General features: G+C 45.8%; 1 protein-coding gene across 2 annotated transcripts in view; it reads left to right on the top strand.

Moving 5' to 3' along the window:
- The window catches only part of LOC119389872 (aspartate--tRNA ligase, mitochondrial), a 338,524-nt gene that overhangs the window by 24,920 nt on the left and 293,068 nt on the right, over positions 1-20,536 (top strand). For both annotated transcript variants that reach the window (XM_037657287.2, XM_037657295.2), the window contains exons 3-4: positions 5,856-6,058; positions 10,571-10,669. In XM_037657287.2, the coding sequence (XP_037513215.1) occupies positions 5,856-6,058; positions 10,571-10,669 (302 nt within the window). The remainder of the gene's footprint in view (positions 1-5,855; positions 6,059-10,570; positions 10,670-20,536) is intronic.

Raw genomic sequence — 20,536 nt, forward strand, 5'->3', positions numbered from 1 at the left:
TAAGATGGCTAAGGACATCATCTGGGGCAGTAATTAAGAAGGTAAATTAATTAACATTCTAATTAGTGGAGTTAGGCAGTTATCTCAAGTGGGAGAATCGAAGTTCTTCATGCGAAAAACCAGTTGCAGCTTTCAGATTTCGAAAAAGCGGCTTCTAGTAAGAATTGTGAAGTCATGAAATTTACCCAAATTCAGTGGCGAAAACAAAATGTGAAAGAGCGCTACTGCCATAGTCTTCCGAGACGTCCAGAATGAGTGAGCGTCTTACACCCCTGTAATCATTGTCTTGAACAGTAACATCATTCTGGTCGTCTGCTTGTTGCGCTCATCAGTTTTGGTTTCGCCGTTGAATTTGGGTGAATTTCATTACTTCACAATTATTACTAGAGGCCGCTTTTCCTACATCTCAAAGCTGCGATGGGTTCTTCGCATGAAGAGCTTCAGGATGGCTGCCATTTGGGCATGTTGGTTCATGATGACACAAGTGCAATATGCACGAAGACTTGGAAAGGACGCAGGACGGAGTGCTTACTAGCAATTGAAAATTTTTGTTTAAAAAATGTTTATTGAAAAATAAAAATTTTCAGTGTCCTTTCTAAGTCTTGATGCATATTGCGCTTGTTTCATCATGAAGAACTTCAATTCTCCCATTTGACATAACTGCCTAACTCCTCTAATCAAAAAGTTAATTAGTTTAATTTCTTAATGACTGTCCCAAATGATGTCCTTAACCATCTTAAAATGCCAGCCACTACAGAAAGAGCATTTCTGATGGCAGCGAGTAAATATCACACTTTCCTGATTTTTGAGGATTTTCGACACATTTCTTGAAACACCAAGTATGTGAGGCTCAATGTTCGGTACACCTGAACAGACTTTTCAAAAGAGCATGTGTGGGTTAGTGGCAAAAACAATGCCGTGGTAGATTTTGGGTGTCTCTACCTAACAATTTTATGCTTCGAAGATTGAAAAATCTCTTTCTCGATTTTACAAACTTCCGATTTAACAATATAATTTGAGCGTGGTGATGAGTTTGTTAAATTGAGTTTTAACTGTTTATATATTAGTGCGATAAATTTAGTAAGAATTTGAAACATTGTTATAGGGTGATTCCGCGTAAGATCGAACAAAGCATGGCTGGTCGACCTCTTGAATTTATTTTAAAATTTTTTGTATTTTTGGCTGATGAGTGGAAAGAAGAGATCTGCAATTTGTTTTGCCGGCCAAAAATTTTTTCGAAGCACAGGAAATCAATAATGACGAAGAGGTGGAGTGGAGCGCTCATCCGCTCTGCTGTTATTGCCAACTTTTGTATGAATTGCAGATATGTTAAAGTTAGGTAGCTGAAATTTCTTTAACTAAATATATGCATGTTTTTGCTTCTGCTGAGGTATTTTGAGTTTTTATGTGTTGTGTAGATGTTTTTATAAAAAACCTCAAAATTGGCCCAGCAAACGTTCTTTTCTTTACTTTGAAGGTCTTTATCTCAGAAAAGCCTTGTGGCAGAGCAGCAAAAATTCTGCATTATGTTCTTCGCATAATTATCTACGAAACTGCCGAATTTTATATTTATATAGCTTTTCAGTAAAAAGGTACGATCGGGCTAAGTTCAGGAAAACACTGAACAATGGAAATTTCTGATGACAATAAAAAAAACATTTTTGATATTTCTTAAACTTTGTCCACTTATTCTTCTCCACATCAGCTTTCACAATGATTAAAAACATATTGCATAATTTTGTTGCACTTATAGTTAAGGCCACTGCAATGAGGCCCTCACGCAAGGCTCAGCGAGCACCATGCAGGTCTTGAGATCCGATGCTTCCATGCTTAAGAAATAAGCTTAATCTAATTTTTCGCTAGTGTGGATGGCAGGAGAGTGAGAAGTTGACAGCGCTCCTGGGGTGCCGTTGTAGCTGCATGAACGTGCCGAAAGCTTTTGGCCCAATGCAGGGTCGTAGCCAAGGGCGGATTGGTTGGGGGGGTTCAAGCCCCCCTCTCCTCAAAAATTTCAATTTTGCTTGTGTTTATATACGCGCACACATACAAATGCACACATGAACATACCCCCCGCCCGCAAAAAATTACTTTCCTTTGGTTGAATTTCCCTATGCATCACCTTAACTTTACGCCTGTCTTATCTTGCAGCGAACATTTTCGGCTACCACCTTCTGCACCTCACTTTGTTTTCTCTTGATGTAGGCGGGCCTGTCCCGGCTTCTCACTGTGCCAGGAGGTTTCAAGGAGGACACGCCAGTAGTCGCAGTGATCTGGTTAATGACGTCGATTTCTTCTTCAGGGGGCATAAGAATGTCATCATTCAACTGCGTGTTCCGTGGAGATATTTCATTGCAGTGGTGGCAAACACACGCGTAGCACAGGCAGTCCATCTCACTGACAGTCACCAACCATTCATAGTTCGGGTCACCGAATTCATCTCACTGACAGTCACCGATCTTTTGGGTGTTAAACGTTCCTTCAAAGCATTGATGTCTAGGTTGGTAATTCTGCGAAATTTTGGCTTCTTTGCAATAAGCTTCTTGTGCTTCGAAAGGTAGTCTCCACAATACACTCATTCAGAGCTATACTTTCTCGCCATGAGACGCACAGGAGGAGTAGAGTAAGAGCAAAGCGCAAGCACTATTGGCGTCGAATGAAATGTGAACAGCGGACCGAACCTACGGCCAGTTCAGGCCATCTGCTGCCGACATCTAAGATAGGCAAGTGCATCCAGTTACCGATAGTTTTGCTTTTCTTTCCTTTCACATTCCATATTTTGCTTTGCCACTGGAACGCCACGTTCATGCTTTTCACTGATCGCAACTGGTGCAGCACAGTTTCTCAGGTAGCAGCGTGCGTGACGCGAGTGCTCATAGCTTCCTTAAAGTTTTCATCTTGCTTCCATCTCCGCCATGTGATCAGCGCCTAGCTACGATGTGAACAGAGGGCGGATGGAATAGCGGAGCTCCAGTACACGTGCGTTCCAAGTCACCCAAGAGGTGTTGCTGTTTCGAACTCAATCGGTCTGAGGACGCAAAAACGAGCTCTCACTGCGTCGTCTCTTACAACGAGCATCTCGGGTGCGTGTGCGCCTGCTCGGTAGCCCCGCGCTCATGGCGGCTGCAGTGACCAAATAATTTCAAAATTAACGTCGTCAGTGCCGCCGACACGTTTTTCGGTACTGCTGGCCTTTTAAGAACAAGAAATCCAATTCTGCCTGCATTTTATAGACTTGCTGTGCAAGAAGCCAGATCTACAACAATTGCCAATCCTTGCCTAAGGGTCTCATCGGAGGGGCTGTAACTACTAGTGCAACGAAATTATGCAATATGTTTTCAATGGTTGTGAAAGCTGACGTGGAGCAGAATAAGTGGACAAAGTTTAAGAAATATCAAAAATGTATTTTTTTTAAACTGTCGTCAGAAATTTCCATTGTTTGGTGTTTTCTTGAACTTAGCCCGATGATATCTCTTTAGTGAAAAGTTATATAAATATAGGATTTGGCAGTTCGGTATGCGAAGAATGTAATGCAGAATTTTTGTCACTCTGCCACAAGGCTGTTTTGAGATAAAGGCCTTCAAAGTAAAGAAAACGTTTCCTGGGCCACATTTGAGGTTTTTTATTAGGACATCTGCACTACACATAAGAACTAAAAATACCTGAGCAGAAACAAAAACATGCATATATTTAGTTAAAAAAATTTCAGCTACCTAACTTTAATATATTTTGTGCAGTTCATAACGAAAGTTGGCCAAAACGGGTCGGATGAGGTGGTGGATGAGGAAGAGGTGGAGCGGATGAGAGCTCCACTCCACCTATTCGTCATTAATGATTCCCTGTGCTTCGAAAAAATTTTTGGTGGCAAAACGAGTTGCAGATCTCTTCTTTCTACTCATGAGGCAATAATATATAAAATTTTGAAATAAATTTATGAGGTCGACCAGCCATCCTTTGTTAGATCTTACGCGGAATCACCCTAAGGAAAAAAAATCCTCATTTGGATGCCGCTTTTTAATCCTTGGAAAACGTTTGACAGACCCTTGAAATTCCTTGGATGTCCTTGATTTTTCTGCTTGGAAACCTGTATGAACCCTGCGTGCAACAGGGTGTTTTGAAATGGCGATTCATGCGGCAGGCCAGCATAAACCTGGAAGCACAGGCCGTAGTCATTGATGTTTGTATGCATTCTTTCTTGTCATTGTGCCTGCTTATTGTTGAGTAAACGATGACATTTGTGTCTGACATATGTTAGAGAAACCATTGCGATGTGTGCATGTAAAACATACGATTGCCGAACTGCACAGGTTGCATTTAGTAATGCCGTAGCAGTAGACGTTGCTCAGGCTGGATGAGTACTTGAGTAACTTTGTCAGGTGCTAGCTTTGCACGTGATAACTTAGCCGTTGCATAGTGCAGTAGAATGACGTGGCGTGGCTTTGCTTGCACGCAAAGTGCAGTTAAGGGTCAAAGGCAGTACAAAGGCATTGAATTCTTGCAGTCCCCGATCCAGGGCCTCTTCCTTATTGTTCCCGTTTACGAACTGTGCCGCTCGTCGGAACTGCAGTACGGCGGAAAAACAGCAGCAGCATATAAGAGAGAATTGCTGGATCTGTCGAGAATTGCTGGATCTGCATTCTGCCAATGAAATGTAGCCTGCAGACTCGAGATCACTTTGCTGGCTGCCACTCTATTCCGTCAGCACTGTAAAAATATCAGTTAACTTGCTTGGAGCGTAAATTCCCAGCGAACTAGCTACAGCATGTACTTCATAAACACGCCTGGGACCACTTGCTTTACGCGGTGTACACTGTGAATCCACCATTCCTGCTGGTTTCTGAAGCATGGTGACAGCAGAAAACTGAAAAAGCTTGTTCCAGGTGGGTAATTCTTATAGCTGTTGGCACAGTTTACGACACAGCGATTCATACGCGACATTGCGAAGCACCGCTAACAACCTGGCACGGAGCACGCGAGTTGCTTTTGTTCACTCCCACATCGTGGCGCCACCGGCTCAGTGCACGTTTTCTGTATGTTATTAACTGCCCATTAACCAGGATCCTAACGATTCTGTTCATTAAGCACGACAGCAGGCATTTGTTTCCGCAGAATGGAGGCCTGGGTTGTACTGAGCAAACATAATCAGAATAGTTCTTTTTGATTGTAGATAGAATGCATGGAAAATTTAGACAGCTTGTGCTTCCAGTATGGTAACTTGCACAAGCATCAGTGAAAGCGTGGCTTATTTACAAATATGTGGTGAATTCAGGAGAAGTGTTAGGGGTCTGAGGTCACGGGTCTAATGAAACTTAGGGCTGTCCGGAGAAAAACAAAGAGTGGGGACCTAGTTTTATCTTTAGGGGTATTCTAATTAAACATGCATGCATATGTGCATAAATCGCTTTAGTTAAACATGTGGTACATCTGCTCCAGCTTAGAGACATGAATATTTGGGTTCAAAAATGTGTGACAGGTAACTGGTCCAAAATTTTATGGTGCTCTAAAGTGAGGTTTTATCTGCTCCAAAAGGGGCATTGAAATGGCTTCGGTCGATCACATCACTGCCATGCGGTTTTGGTACGAGATTCTTTACACGGATGTGGTAGCGTTTTGTCTTTACACTTACGACAATTTTTCTTCCAAATATATGAATTCTGTAGCATCTGTTACGTTTTACCGTAGTGTGTTTTTATTGAATTTATCGGTGTATATGCAAGCACACATTTTCGTTGAGCATTAAAAATTCTGTGTTGCAGTATTGTCTGCAGAGCATTGTGCCTGAAAGAAAAAAAAGACAAAGTTGGATGTACGAAATATTAGCTTGGTATATTGAGCACTGTTTTTTTCCTTGTGCTCAGGAGGCCAGTTATCAGAAGCACAGACTCCTACTGCGCTCAGGAACATGTTTTCATGGCGAACTCACACTTGTGGTGATCTTCGACCAGAGCATGTTGGCCAGCATGTGACGCTGTGTGGTTGGCTGGCCTTCAAGCGCATGGATCGATTCTTGCTCCTCAGGGACGCCTATGGTATGACCCAGGTCTTGCTTCCGGATGAAGGGGTGAGTGGACGTGATGTCGCTCATATGGAAAACGTCATGCAAAGACGAACTACAAACAATAGCGACACTCTTTATTAAGAAAGGGACTCTGGAAGCAAATGCACAACGCTATGTTGTACAGCAAGTGAGGTCAAAGGTTGAGACCTGTCGCCTTTTGTTCTTGTGTGTCAAATCACAAGCATGAGTAGCCGTAATGGTGGTAGTACAGGAGGCAATGAGCTCGCTTATTTTGCTAGAGGTCATGATCGTTCAGAAGACGTATGCTGCTGACAAGGACCTTGCAAGGAATTTGAATTGACGAGAAAAAGGACATCAATGCTTATTTGGTGATGTCATAGAGTTGACGCTCCATGATCCCATCCTCAAGCTGTCAAACAATCGTCTGTTGCCACGAATAATAAAAATGGGGAGGGGATGCAAAAACAGCTATGTAGTTAGATTGAGGTGCACATTAAACAATCTTGGTTGATCAGAATTAATCTCGAGTCCCACACTATAGTGTAGCACACCGTGGTTTCAGCATGTAAAACGTTAGAATTTATTTTTTTTTGACAAGCTCTTATGAAGTTCAATAAGGTTGAGAGCTGGGCTAGTTGGTGACTGATCATTATGCCTATATGGTTAGGTAGCGCACTTTCGACGGGGACAAAAGAAACAGAAAGGACACGACACTCGCTACACATTTTATATATTTTTTCTTCCTAGGAATGTGGCCATTTGCAAGCAGTTCCTTGTTGATCACATGCTGAATTTGAGTGCAAATTGCTATTCTTGTATGAGCATAGCCTTTCTTTTTTTTGTCTAAGTAGCATACTACATCTTTTTCGTTTTCCAGCAAGAGAACGCACTCCACTTGCATTATGAGTGTCTCAGTGCTACACTACTTTGAGGCCCAGCATGGAATTGCTATTAAATTGCTTATCTGCGAGCTGCATTAAGATTTAACGGACTCGATTATTTGTAATAGCAAACCACATAACGTGTGAACTCGGAGGAGAAGGCCTAGAGGAGGTTTTCTATTATTGTGTTAGCAGTTATGTGGACACTCCAGGTGTGTATTTGCCATCGGCGTCAGTGCCACCGTAAGGTTCCATGTAGAGTCGAAGGGCAGCAATATTGCGCCATGCGCTGTATGTCCTATGTGCGAGTGAAAATACGCAGTGGGAGCAGACAATCGCAGCTAAAGCAGAAAGAAAGCGCGCTGGCAGGACTTGCATACTTGTATAGGCCGGGCCTTGACAGGGATCAGCAGACATGCTGTGCTCTCACCACAGCATGAAAAACACTTCTCTTGCTGGAGTGGCCGTATTTCTTTATGCCCGCATTTTGTTCAACTATGCCAGGTTGAATGCTAAGAGAGTTCGCCGCTAGCCTTCGTAGAACATTCCAGTTTGTTTCTATCGCATTCGTTACCTCACCCTCACGGTGAAACTCTTGCTTTTTTTTAGTGTGAATATAATCAGTGTGTCGAGCAGAATTTGAACCGGACTTGAGGCCACAACTGAACCCGGACCAATATTCTCTGAATGTGCCTGAACCTGAGGCAAAACTGGAGAGAAAAAAGTACCTGTTAACAGTTTCAAACAAGATGCTTTGAAGAATAAGTGACTGCATGTACAGTCTACAGGAAGTGACTGATGGAGACTGTTCTAAGTATTTTTAGTGTTGGGATGAATGGATTTCTGAACTAGAGGCCACTTATGCAAAATAGTTAGCCACCATTCAGTTCGTTGGTCTTGCCTTTAGGCAGCCTTTCAGTTTGCTTCTTGGATGTGGGTGCGAAAAGATGAAGGGAAAAAAAGTACACACACTTCGTCCATGTCTTTTCATGCCCACGTCCAAGAAGCATGACAAACCAATTTCAGTTTGCTGCCTCCACCACTTAGACAATGCAATCTATTATTTCAACATCCTCATCGTGTATGTATTCCTTCAAAGGCATGCATGATGCTGTAGCCTTCAACTCTACCAGAGTGCTGCGTTGCACATTAGATGTGTCTATGGCATACTGCTCTTATTTTTATCATAAAATTCAGTGGGATCATGCACCAGATGTAATCCTGCTAGGACACTGATGTGCGTGTATCAATTTATGCAGAGAGTTTTGTTTCGTGAACAAACTGTGCGAAACCTTTCATTTCAATCGATATTCGGCAGTAGTTTCTCTCTGACATTCTTGTTAGACGGGCTTGAAAATTGCGCCCTCTGAGCTTAGGAGTTGAGTCACTTGAGCAATGCGGCAATGTGTATTTTAGCTTCACACATTTACGTCAATACAGTTGAACCTATTTATAACGAACTTGAAAGTGCTGCAAAAAGTGGTTGTTTTATGAGTAGGCTCGCCCTTTAAAATGTGCACAAATAAGTGACCAAGACGGTTTTTTTCACGCACTTTTATTACAAAGTGCTAAGAACCCCTCTGATGATAAGTAAAGCATTTTCACTCCATGAAGGGAATTAAACTGCCTTTGCAATGGATGGAATCTGCCGCTACTTGGAGAGTGCACAATGTCCGCCAAGAAATTCTCCCAGAAGTCTCCAAAATTTCCACTTGCCATAATGGTTTTTACAGCATCAGTCACGCCAGGCTGAGTGCGCCATGAGCTATGTTGCTTCAGCTGGAGAAGTACAATGGTCGAAAAACCACTCACGGGTGCACTGAGTAGCTTGTTGGGTCAGTGCAACAAGGACAAGCTTCGTGCAAATGGCATGCACTCCACGTCTCCGTGATGCTCTGGCGGTCCTGCATGATGAGTTGTGGCGTGTCGCCTTAAGGCGTGCAGTCAGTGAGCAAGGTTTATTTTGCCCGCGCTGCCCATCTCGGCGAGTTAATTTTGTTTCTACAAAGCAGGTATAAGTGTGAAGTGGAGAGGCAGACTCGACAGCAGTCTTGCACAGTGCAGCAGCGAAGTTGCAGATGGGAGCATGGTGCAATTAGGTTGTTTCCTATTAAAAACTTGCAGCAGGCTACACTTGTGGCCAAACAGATAGCTGAAGATGCCTATTGTTATTGGGTTTTTGGAGATAAGTCATAATGGCACATTTATTTGTAGCCTTTATTGCGTATTCGCTCTTTTTGGATATTTATCTGCAAAGGCATCACTGCAGTTGCGTGGAAGTCAGAATCATTGGTCGACCATTCTCTGCAGTTACTGAAAAGGCAGGTCTATTGCGGCACATTGTGGTGTTGGTGAGTTCAGGGGGGCAGTTCCCTTTTATGCAACAAAAAGTTATCACAGTTATCCCTTGCTGCATTTATGGTTTCTTGCATTCCAAGGCATTGCTTTGTTTGTCTTAGGCAGTCGTGGCTTTAGCGAATGGTGTCAGAAAATTTGGCCATGCGAAAGCTGACCGCCAGGCTTCATGCTCCGTCCTACTTTTTTTTTTTCCTCACTGCCATTCTACCTATGGAGAAATGCCTGAAAGTTGAGTGACCTCACTTGTGGAGTCCAAAATCTGCATCAAGTGCTCACCGATCAGATGTTGGATATCTTTGTTGTGATTAAGCTGGAGTATGCGTCTCTCTCGTGATCTAAAAGGCCTGTTTTGATTTTTTTTTTTTTCACTTTGTATGCACCATATTTTTGCTGCGACCATGTCTGAAGTGTCTGTTGTAAAAGTATGATGCTTTAGAAAATGTTCTCTATATCTGGGGGCAGTTTCAGCGGGTAGCATAGGAAAATTCTTAGTGCACCACAATATGGTCGTTATTACCGATAGATCATTATATCTGGAATCATAAGTGGGTTTGACTTTAGTATTGCGCAGTGTGTCGAAGATGAAAGTCTGCCATGTTCCTTGCGATCCACTACACATTTTTATTTCTGTAAACCAGAGCTGAACCAGAGCAAAATGGAGCACATTGAATCCAAACTCAAACCGAATCTGTGTTTTTTCTTTGTTTTTTTTCTCAATTTGACACTCTGCAATTAATAAGGAAAACGTCAATGAAACTAGTAAAAAAGACAACCGATGCAGATGGAAGCCACGCCAACACCTTGCTCGTTATGCTTAGGGTGCTTTGCCAGTTAAGTTGCACTGGCAAAATAGTAAGCCTGATAGTTACGTGAGCTTGTATGAACTTGCCTTAGGTGGTGGAAAAGAACAAAAAAACAAACATGAGATTGCTTGGGGCATTGTTGATATTCTGCTGTCTTTGTATGTGTGTGCATGTATATCATGCTGTATTTTATGTGATATTCACATGGGGGAGAAATCTGCAGGGTAAAGGTGGAGCCTAGTGACGTCAGCTGGTGAGGAGAATTCCCCACAGAAGTCCCTTGCTCACACGAACAAGGCAAACAGGCGATTAAAAAAACCGAAAAGTGGCATTGTCGCTAAGATTTGTCATCGCTACCATCGTGGCTGCAGCCAACACACCCACAAAGAAATTGCAAAGTGGCTGTCGCAGTAGGACCAACTGTGTGGCCAAACACCAGCCAGAAATTCCGCCATGTGAGTAGCCCTCTTTTCACCAGCGTCTCATGTGTTGCACATTCACTGTGTTTCCAGGCTGAGTCAGCAAAAGCCCAGCTTGAGTGCTTGCCACTCGAGTCTGTGGTGCAGGTGACGGGCCGGGTGGTGTGCAGGCCCCCCAACCAGTGCAACCCGGTCAGTGCCCTACCATGTCATTTTTTGTTGCACCTTTGTTTGAATGTTCACTCTGCGAACCAAGACTGACCATATTCTTTTCCAGAGTGTGGCATAACACCCCAGCTAACTTGCTGGTCGTTGACACAGATAGACTGCCAGATTGATTATTGCTTTGAGCGAGTGCATTTCGCTTCACTGAATGCCTTTTTGGTGATGTTTTGCCACTAGGTGTAACAAGGCACACGGGTTTTATAATTATTGGCACAAAAAGGATGGAGAGCTTCACTACAGATAGGGCCATTGTAGCTGGTAAAACGTTGGTGATGTGAATCACGCGGGGTCACGAAGAATATTCGTGTCATCCAAAATTCATACCACCAGAGAATGTGGCTGACCCATCGCAGTGGTCTAATGGTTATGGTGCTTGACTGCTGACCCGAAGGTCTCGCGATCGAATCCTGGCTGTGGCAGCCGCATTTCAATGGAGGCAAAATGCTTGAGGCCCGTGTAGTGTGCAATGTCAGTGCACCTCAAAGAACCCCAGGTGGTTGAAATCTCCAGAGCCCTCCACTACAACGTCCCTCATAATCATGTCGTGGTTATGGGACGTAAAACGCCAACAGTTATTTTTCTTGGACACATGCAACAAAAAGCTGGCGAACGTGTTGATTTATTGTTTCTCAGGGCTGCAGCAACGTCATAGGCAGACATGAGTGATTGCAAGTAAATTCTTTAGACGTCAACGGTCATATTGGTACTCGTAAACATACGGTGTGTGCGCGCATGTCTAAGGGACAAAATGTGCTGTGACCCGTAACACCAGCCTGAAATTTTTCCTGTGGATTTTGCCTAGAAATACGTCTCTCGTCATCTGAAATGATGCACCACTTGGATTAAATGTTTTCTGGTTTCCATTCAACTAGTACCTTTGTTTTATGGTTCGCGAAGCTTTTTTCTTGCTGTCTTTGTTTGCGTTTCATCTGTGGTGTGCCATGCTGGTCGCCGGACCGAATCACACACGCGTACGTTGGCGGGTTCCACACACTGACTGGCTGGTCATGTGCGCCGTATTTATTTCATTGCAAACATCGACGCCCCCGGGCGCCGGAACGGCAAACTAATCTTATCACATCTCTCCCCCCTTTATATTAATGGCTGCAAACAATTGTTTAAGGTGAGTAGCGCGATACTGGTTGTCGAATTCTGGTACTTCGATGCAGGACAGGAGTACTGGGTGCTGTGACAGCAAGTTCCGTTGCCCTCGCCACGTCTTCCTTGGGATCTTGCCTAGACTCCGTGTCGTGAAGGTGATCCGGAGTTAGCTGCCGCTGACCCTCGTCCAAGCTTGGAGCAAGACCTGTAGCTACTGGGCTGCCTGACTTTTGGTTGTCTGCACTCAGTTCCTCAGGGGGCTGGCGGATGTGATCCAGATGTCGAGTTAAACGCTGTCCGTCCTCCAGTAGAACATCCATGGACGAAGTGCGTTGTTCGGTGACGACTGCAGGGAGCCACGCAGGACCCGGACGGAAGTTCCTTGTGAACACCTGGTCACCAGGATGACCCAAAACCCTGGGTCTTGTTCCTAGGTCGCATCTGATTTTCTGCTTAAGTTGCTTCTGTAGCACCTTAGTCCTGAGGTCTGGGTGCAGCAGGTCCAACGCAGTCCTCAGCTTCCACCCCAACAACAGCTCCGACGGACAGCAACCCGTGACCTCGTGAGGCGTTGACCTGTAAGTCAGGAGCATGCGGGCAATTTGAGTGCGAATATCAGCAGGGCCAGCCTTCTGCAACTTGTTTTTGACAGTCTGCACTGCCCGCTCTGCAGCACCGTTTGACGCTGGATGATACGGCGGCACCAGCATTCGCCTCACCCCGTTTTTCTTGAGGAATGTAGAGTAGAGCTCACTGGCAAATGCTGGCCCATCATCCGACACGACCACATCTGGAAGGCCTTGGTTTGCGAACATAATTCGGATGCAGGAGATAGTTGCTTCAGCCGAGGGTGTGGAGACCGGGAACACCTCAATCCACTTTGAGAATGCATCGACTGCGATAAAAAAGTAGGTGTTCCTGTAGGGACCGGCATAGTCCACATGCAGCCGTGACCACGGTTTCTCTGGGAATGGCCAGGGCATGACAGGCACTGGTCGTGACACTCTTTGATGCTCCTGGCAACTACGGCACCTTTGAATGGTTATCGCTATATCGTTATCCAAGCTAGGCCACCACACATGGCTACGTGCAACTGCCTTCATTTTGGACAGTCCTGGATGATTCTCATGCAGCAACTGGAGGACTTCCCTTTGTAAGGATTTTGGAACAATGACTCTGTTGCCCCACAATAGACAGTTCGCTTGCACACTCATCTCGTGAAAACGCGTCTCGTAGGGTCTTCCCTCTGACCCTAGGTTTATCTCGCAGCCTGACCACAACGCTGCTCTTACTTGCGACAGCACCGGGTCTCTGGAGGTGGCTGCCGCAACAGCATTTGACGACAGCACCCCTGGGTATACTCCTTCCAGCATTAACACTTAGGCAGGGCAGTCAAGAACAAAATCGGCAGTTGGCAGAGGTAGCCGGCTTAACCCATTGGCATGTGCAATTTGTGAACCCGGCCTATACTTCAGGTCGTAACTGTACCCTGACAACAGCAAGGCCCACCTTAGCACTCTCGGAGAACAGGATTCGGGAACTGGTTTGTCTGCTGCGAGCAGGCCGAGCAGCGGTTTGTGATCTGTGACGGCCTCGAAATGCCGGCCCCATAAGTACTGCCTGAACTTTGTAACGCCAAATACAAGGCTCAATGCCTCCTTATCTAATTGGCTGTAGTTTGCCTCCCGCGGCTGCCAGGCTGCGGGAGACAAAACCAATGGGGCGCTCTTCTCCAGATGACTCTCGTTGCGCCAGTACTGCTCCAATACCGAAAGGAGATGCCTCAGTGACAAGCACAGTTGGCTTTCCTGGGTCAAAGTGTGCCAGTATAGCAGCAGAGGCCAATAGCTCCTTGCTTCTCCGAAATGCCTGCTCTTCATCAGTTTCCCAGCGCCATGGTGTTCCTGACGCCAACAAACTATTGAGCGGCTGTAACACGGCAGAAAGGTTTGGCAAAAACTTTCTGTAAAAATTAACCAACCCGATGTAACACTGAAGTTCCTTGACCGCTCGGGGTGCGGGGGCTTCCAGCACTGCTTCAGTCTTAGCCGGGTTTGGACGCAGCCCAGCCGCACTAATGATATGGCCCAAGTACTGGACTTCTGGTTTCAAGAATTCGCATTTGGATAACTTCAGTCGCAGTCCCGCGGTTTTCAGACGATCCAACACTCGGCCGAAATTTTCCCAATGCTCTTTGTCACTGGTTCCTGTGACCAGAATATCGTCAAAGTACACTACGACATGGTCAAGGTCGTGCAAAAGATTTTCCATCTCGCTGAAATATAGCCGGAGCTGATGAAACCCCGAACGGCAGCCGTGTGAATCGGTATAACCCCCTCGGAGTGTTAATGGTGACTAGCTCTTGGCACTCCTCATCGAGTGGGACCTGCTGGTAGGCGTCTTGCAAGTCAAGCTTTGTGAACCTCTTGCCACCTGTAAGCCGCGCAAAAAGTTCCTCAATCCTAGGAATAGGGTAGACTCGACGACTGTCACCGGGTTTATGGTAGTCTTAAAATCGCCGCAGACCCGAACCTGGCCGTCACGCTTCAATACAGGAACGATGGGCGCGACCCACTGAGAAGTTTTCACCTGCTTGATAACGCCTTCCCGTTCCATCCTCTGTAGTTCTTCAAAAACCTGATCACGCAAAGCAAATGGTATCGGACGTGCCTTGACAAAACGTGGCTTCGCGCCCTTTTGTACGGATATAGAAGCTGCAACGCCGTGAAACGTGCCAAGCTGCTCCGAAAAAAGCTTTGTGATATTGGCTTATCAGGTCTTCCGTAGACTTCACGACATTGACTCCCTCCGTCTGAGCGATGCCTAGCTTGAAGGCCTTTATCCAGCTTCGTCCAAACAGCGTAGGACACGCCCCTTTCACGACAAATAGTGGTAGCTGGCGCTGCTTGTCACCAAGTTTGACCATTGCTTCCAGCTTTCCCTGGATGTGTTTCATGTCGCCGAAAAAACTTCTCAGCTGCACACTCGATTGCTCCAACGGCACTGACGGAAAAAGCTCGGCGAACTCGTGCGTTACGCCGAGCGTTATCGAGCGTTACGCCGTTAACTTCAACCACTATGCGCATTGGCTCTGAACTAGCTGTGTGAAGCGTCCACAAGTCGAAAACTTCAGGCTCTTCAGCAGAGACAGTCAGGTCGCCCAGGTTGTTCACACGACTAGACCGGCTGCGACTAGACTGGCTCCGGTTGAAATTTCTACTCCCCGGCTGAACGCTGCAAACTCTTGCAAGGTGCCCTTTTTGGTGACAGTTGTGACAGATTGTGCTGCCGTGCCTACACCAACGCGTAGAATGACCTCCCCCGCAACGAAAGCAACAGCTATAATTTTTCCCCGAGGCGACAACGTTAGCTTGCTCCGGAGCTTCGTCAGATAGTAGCTGTGCTTGCTGACAGCTCAATGCGCGTGAATCTTTACGCGCAGCCTCCATAGCTACGATGGTGACCTTCGCAGTTTCGAAGGTTAAACACGTTGTTTCCAGCAGCCTTGTTTGCGTGGTTAAGTCATTGATTCTGCTGACTATCTGGTCGCGCAACATGCGCTCTCGAAATGTTGCGAAATTGCAGTCTTCGGTTAATCTCTTCAACGAGGCGATGTAGTCTCTCACGGTCTCCCCCTCTTTTTTGATGCCTCAAGAAAAACTTAAAACTTGCCACTACTTCTGATACGCGAGGGGCGTAGTGCTTGCCAAGTGTGGTAAAAATTTTTGGTCAGTCCTGCTTGGGCGGGCCTGCTTGGTGCTAGGAGGCCTCGTAGCAGAGAATAAGTCTCTGGACCGCAGCATGTCAAAAATACAGCTGTGTGCTTGTCGCTCGGGATGTCATTCACGATGAAGTACAGCTCGGCCCGCTCACGGTATTCCGCCCACTCCGATGTACTTGGGTCGAACGAATCCAGCTTCCCGACGACAGGCATGACGACATGTGATTGTGCTGTGCGCGTCCGGTTCGTCAGTCGACCTCGTCGCCACTTGTGATAACCGGGTAGTCCTGGGCCATGCCGGTCGCCGGACCGAATCACACACACGTACGTTGGCGGGTTCCACACACTGACTGGCTGGTCATGTGTGCCGTATTTATTTCATTGCAAACATCGACGCCCCCGGGTGCCGGAACGGCAAACTAATCTTATCACTAAGGTTGAGCGTTGGGCTAGTTGGTGCAGCATAATCCAAAGGTTTCACAGCGCATACAACGAGGACGAGCAAAGAAGAGACACACTCTTCTTTGCTCGTCCTCGTTGTATGCGCTGTGAAACCTCTGGATTAATCTTATCACACTGGCAGTATCTATTCATTTGGATTACAATCTGTTGTGCACACGCAACCATCAACAATGTGGCATGGTTGTGATGTTAATGAGAACTAACAGGCAATAACGCCAAGGAAAGTATAGGGTATATTATTTGTAGCTATTAGGATACAAGTGTGAGGAAAGTAAAGTGGACGAAAAGATAACTTGCTGCCGGCAGGGACTGGTGCTCTACCACTGAGCTATGGCGGCGGTCATCCTCCCGTCCACTTTCTGGGATATATATGTGCATTTAAACCTAGGAACGTTAGCGCCGAGCGCAGCCGTGGCGGCGAGTGTGGAACACTCTTTTTCTGCCTGTTGGCGTCACGTAGCACGTGATCTTTTTGCAAGCTGGCAGCTGAGCAATAATCCCTCGCACACTACCTAAAGGCATCAAGTCTGCCAGAACGAGACTCTTGCAATGAATGAAAAAAAGGAGATGACTTTTAAGGGCTCATTTTCTTTTGTTAGACACAATGTTAATGAGAACTAAAATACAATAATGCCAAGTATAGGGTATATTATTTGGAGCAATTAGGTGGCCATTTCCAAGGATGATAGTGCCACGTGAGCTCCTTTCTAGCCAACACAAAGCCAACACAAGGCCATTTCTAAGGATGATAGTGCCGCATGAGCTCCTTCCTAGCCAACACAAGGTGTGGTTATATGTGTAACAGACATGTTACAGAAAAATACAAAAAGAGGCTTGTGTGGCAATATCCTGCTGACTCTGTTTTCAGTCAGATTATTGCGAGGGTCATACCCTTTGCTACTCTTGTGCTGTGTATATATTTCCGTATGTTTCACCAATGAAGAAAAGTTGCAAGTTAGCGCTAGTCCCGTCTACCTGTCTGTCCTTGCATCATTTTGCGCAACAGTTTTTTCTTCAAGGACCCGTAACAGCCAGTGGCCCCTCCCTAATCTTAGTACGCTTTCCTGCATCACACCATTGTGCTGTGGTGAAAGTGATTTGAGAAGCACTGCACACGTGATATGGATGGATGGAAATAACTTTATTGAGAAGTCCTGCAGGTTTTAGAGACCCGGGCTCAGGTCTCCCACGATGGGACGTTGACATCTTGTCTGATGCGATAGATGTCAGTAAGTTTGAGAACTACTGTCCTTTATTGATATTTTCCTTCATGGTGGGGTTTGGGCTGTTTTTTGGGAGATGTACGGCCATGCCCGCACAATTGGGAGGTTTGCTCAAAACTCGGGAGTCTCCCGGCAGATCGGAAGAGTTGGCAAGTGCGCGCGTCCCCAACAATTGTGCATGTTGACCTTGCAAAGCCTAGCTCCTTTGCCAAGCCCATCTGCTTCCTCTTTTGGTTCTCGTCCACCTTTCATAGGATGTCTGACTGTGAGGACATGGGTTGTTTTGGCGTGGCAAGCAGGTGTTAACACAGTAAAAAACAATGCTGCATCGAATGCAGCAGCACACATCATTGCACCTACAAAAAAAAAAAAAGAATGGCATAGCCTTCTGTAATCTAAAAGGAAGGCACATGAAGGTGTATAGGACCTCCAAAATTCGCAGTGCTCCATTTCGGAGGACACTACGTGCCGCTGATGATGATGCTTGCAAAACCAGCGCCGCGTTGCACATGCCCCAATAGGGTTCCCACCCAAGGTTTGCCGTGTATTCCGCGGGAGCACCTGTTTTGTACCTGCATAGTGGCGTACGTTTGTGTCAAAGTTGCAAGGTGAAAATGTTTTGCAATAACCATACTATCTGTTGAACGCCTTTATTAGAGACACCGATGTAAAAGACAGTTGGGTATACGAGACACCATGTGCCTGCATCGAAATAGGGGTTGATCAGAAATGAACCCTGCTTTTAGCCCCGAGAACGAACACTGCGTCGCTGCAGTCGCGGCGAAATGACATCACGGCAAGGACTCACTCGCTTGCTCCACCCCTGACAGTCGCTTCTTTTGCGCCCGCCGTGTATCCGCTCCTTCGCGATACGGTGGCAATTACTCCTCAATTCACGATGCAATCTGGCAGGTACAAGGTTGAAGTATTTATTACTAGCGAAATTAACTAAGCTGAAGAAAGTTGGCTAATATAGCTTAGATGGAAACTTCTGTCTGAACAGAAGACCTATACTGTGAAAATGTGATGCAAGACAGCAAGACATTCATTCTTATCATCGCGTACTCCAAGAAATCGTGCCAAGAAAATACTTATGCTAAACTTCATTACAATGGCATAGACTCCGAGGATAAAACATGTGTGCCGAAGTATTACAATTGAAATTACGACGTTTTCAGTTTACTAACTACGTTGCGGTTTACCGTGCAGTTATGTCTGCCTCTGCAAATAATATAGGTGATTTGACAGAATCTGCTTTCTGCTACGGGATGTTAGATACAGCTGTCTGTCATACACAATCACTCATCATAATTGGAAATTAAACAAATAATACTGCCCCACACACAGCTGTTTCAGAAAATGCCGAGGGCTGTATACTTGGATCATATGTTCGGTTCTTCTCAAGCAGTCAGGGATTATGTAGTCGCATACCCTGACTTGGTACCCACGGTGGTGTGGTTACATTGCTCGGCTGCTGACCCGAAAGTCGCGGGTCGATCCCGGCCACGGCGATTGCATTTCGAAGGAGGCGAAAGGTGGAGGCCCATGTACTTGCGATGTCATGCACGTTCAGATGACCAGAGGGTCAAATTTCCGGAGTCCTCCACTACTGCATCCCTCATACATATCGTGATTTGGGGGATGTGAACCCCAGATATTATTGTAATACCTCGATTTACGCGAACTGCTGGTGTCATGTCTGCTGTGTCATGCTGGTGTCATGCTGTTATGCTGGTGTCATGCTTTTAATACTTCTATGTTTTACCCGCCTTTAGCGCGCGGAATTTTAGGCCAATATACAGCCCTTAACATAACCATCGTTCATATTCATTATCAGTCCTGGCGCTCTTGGCCATCAAATGGCCCTTGCGCCAATAACAACATATATCATCATCATGCTGGTGCGATCTACCGCCGCGTCACAAGTGGTATGTTCACTTCACGTGGGAGCTCTGCTAGTAACCGTTGCAAAAAAAATGCCAGAAATTCGAATGAACTGCTTCGATGGCGCACGCTGACGTGGCCACTAATAGAAATCCTTTGCCTCAATGAGGCAACAATTGGTCTTGTACGTCAGGTCCACATACAGGTTGACGCTGCTCAGGGTAACACTGGCGAGGAAAATTTATTTATTAGGTGACTATCCAACTATACTTACGAGCGTGACAGAACTGTTGCTACTATACTGCAGGAGACAACCTGACAGCAATCAAGTTTCGCAATCACGCGTGCACGGGATGGGCCCGGCAAACAACTTTCCATTTGCGCGGATGCGTCTGATACAAATAACACTTGTGCAAGCTAAACCAGCATATTTCCTTAAAGAATCGCCTGAACAAACACTCGATAATGCAATTGGTGTATTACGTATCAAACCACTACATGCTATGAGGCATGCTGTAGATAATTTTTACCACCTGGGATTCTGTTAACGTGCTCCTGTATCTAAGCACAGCATGTTCTTGCTTTTCTCATCCGTCTGAATGCAGCTGCCGTGGCCTGGATCGAACCATCCTTGGGTGACACGCACACAACAACCTGATCACCCATCTCAATTGTTCACAAGAGGTGCGGGCACCGTTGGCGATTGGGAAAAAAAAATGTATAGTTTCCTCACTGTTTCACCATCACTGTTGCACCACTGTTGCATATCGCTGCTGTTTGCGTCCTTATCTTGAGCGTGAGACAAGCAAGAAGCGACGCCAACAGCCACGAAGCGGGCGCTGTTTGTGTAGGCGCACCACTGCCTGCGACAAAGAGTCCGTTCCGTGCGTCATCCAGGCCGCCCGCCAGGCGGCGCCACTCCAACTTCTCGGGCTAATAAGAGACACTCATATAACCGCCAAGAACTGCTTGTGTCTTATAAATGGGTTCAACTGTAACACACTGCTGCAGGCCTAATGGCCGGGAAGATTCGTACGAGCCGTGATCGTATCATCTAGGCTGTACTGTATGAAGAGATGCCTGATTCAGCATTCATTAAAAGCCCTTAGAGAGCTGTGATTTCCTCATAAAACACAAGGCTAAGCAGAGGCTCAGCAGGAAAGGTCAGGGCTGTCAGCCTAGGTCCCTTGAATTTTGTTCAAGCGGGCCTTGAACATCCTTCTTTTTTAAATCTTTACAGTATTCATTACAGATTATTGTGTATGTTGATTTACTTTATACTCTAGTTTAGAAATAAATCTTACTCCTCCAAGGTAATACACGTCCCACATCTAGGTCCACACCTCATTAGTATTGAAGACCTCATAGAAGCTTATGTTTATACATAATTGGAAAACTTGTACTATTGTGTTTATCAAAACTATTGTTAGGTGTCATATAACA

The sequence above is a fragment of the Rhipicephalus sanguineus genome, chromosome 1 (genome assembly GCF_013339695.2).
Source record: "Rhipicephalus sanguineus isolate Rsan-2018 chromosome 1, BIME_Rsan_1.4, whole genome shotgun sequence".
NCBI classification, from domain to species: Eukaryota; Metazoa; Arthropoda; class Arachnida; order Ixodida; family Ixodidae; genus Rhipicephalus; species Rhipicephalus sanguineus.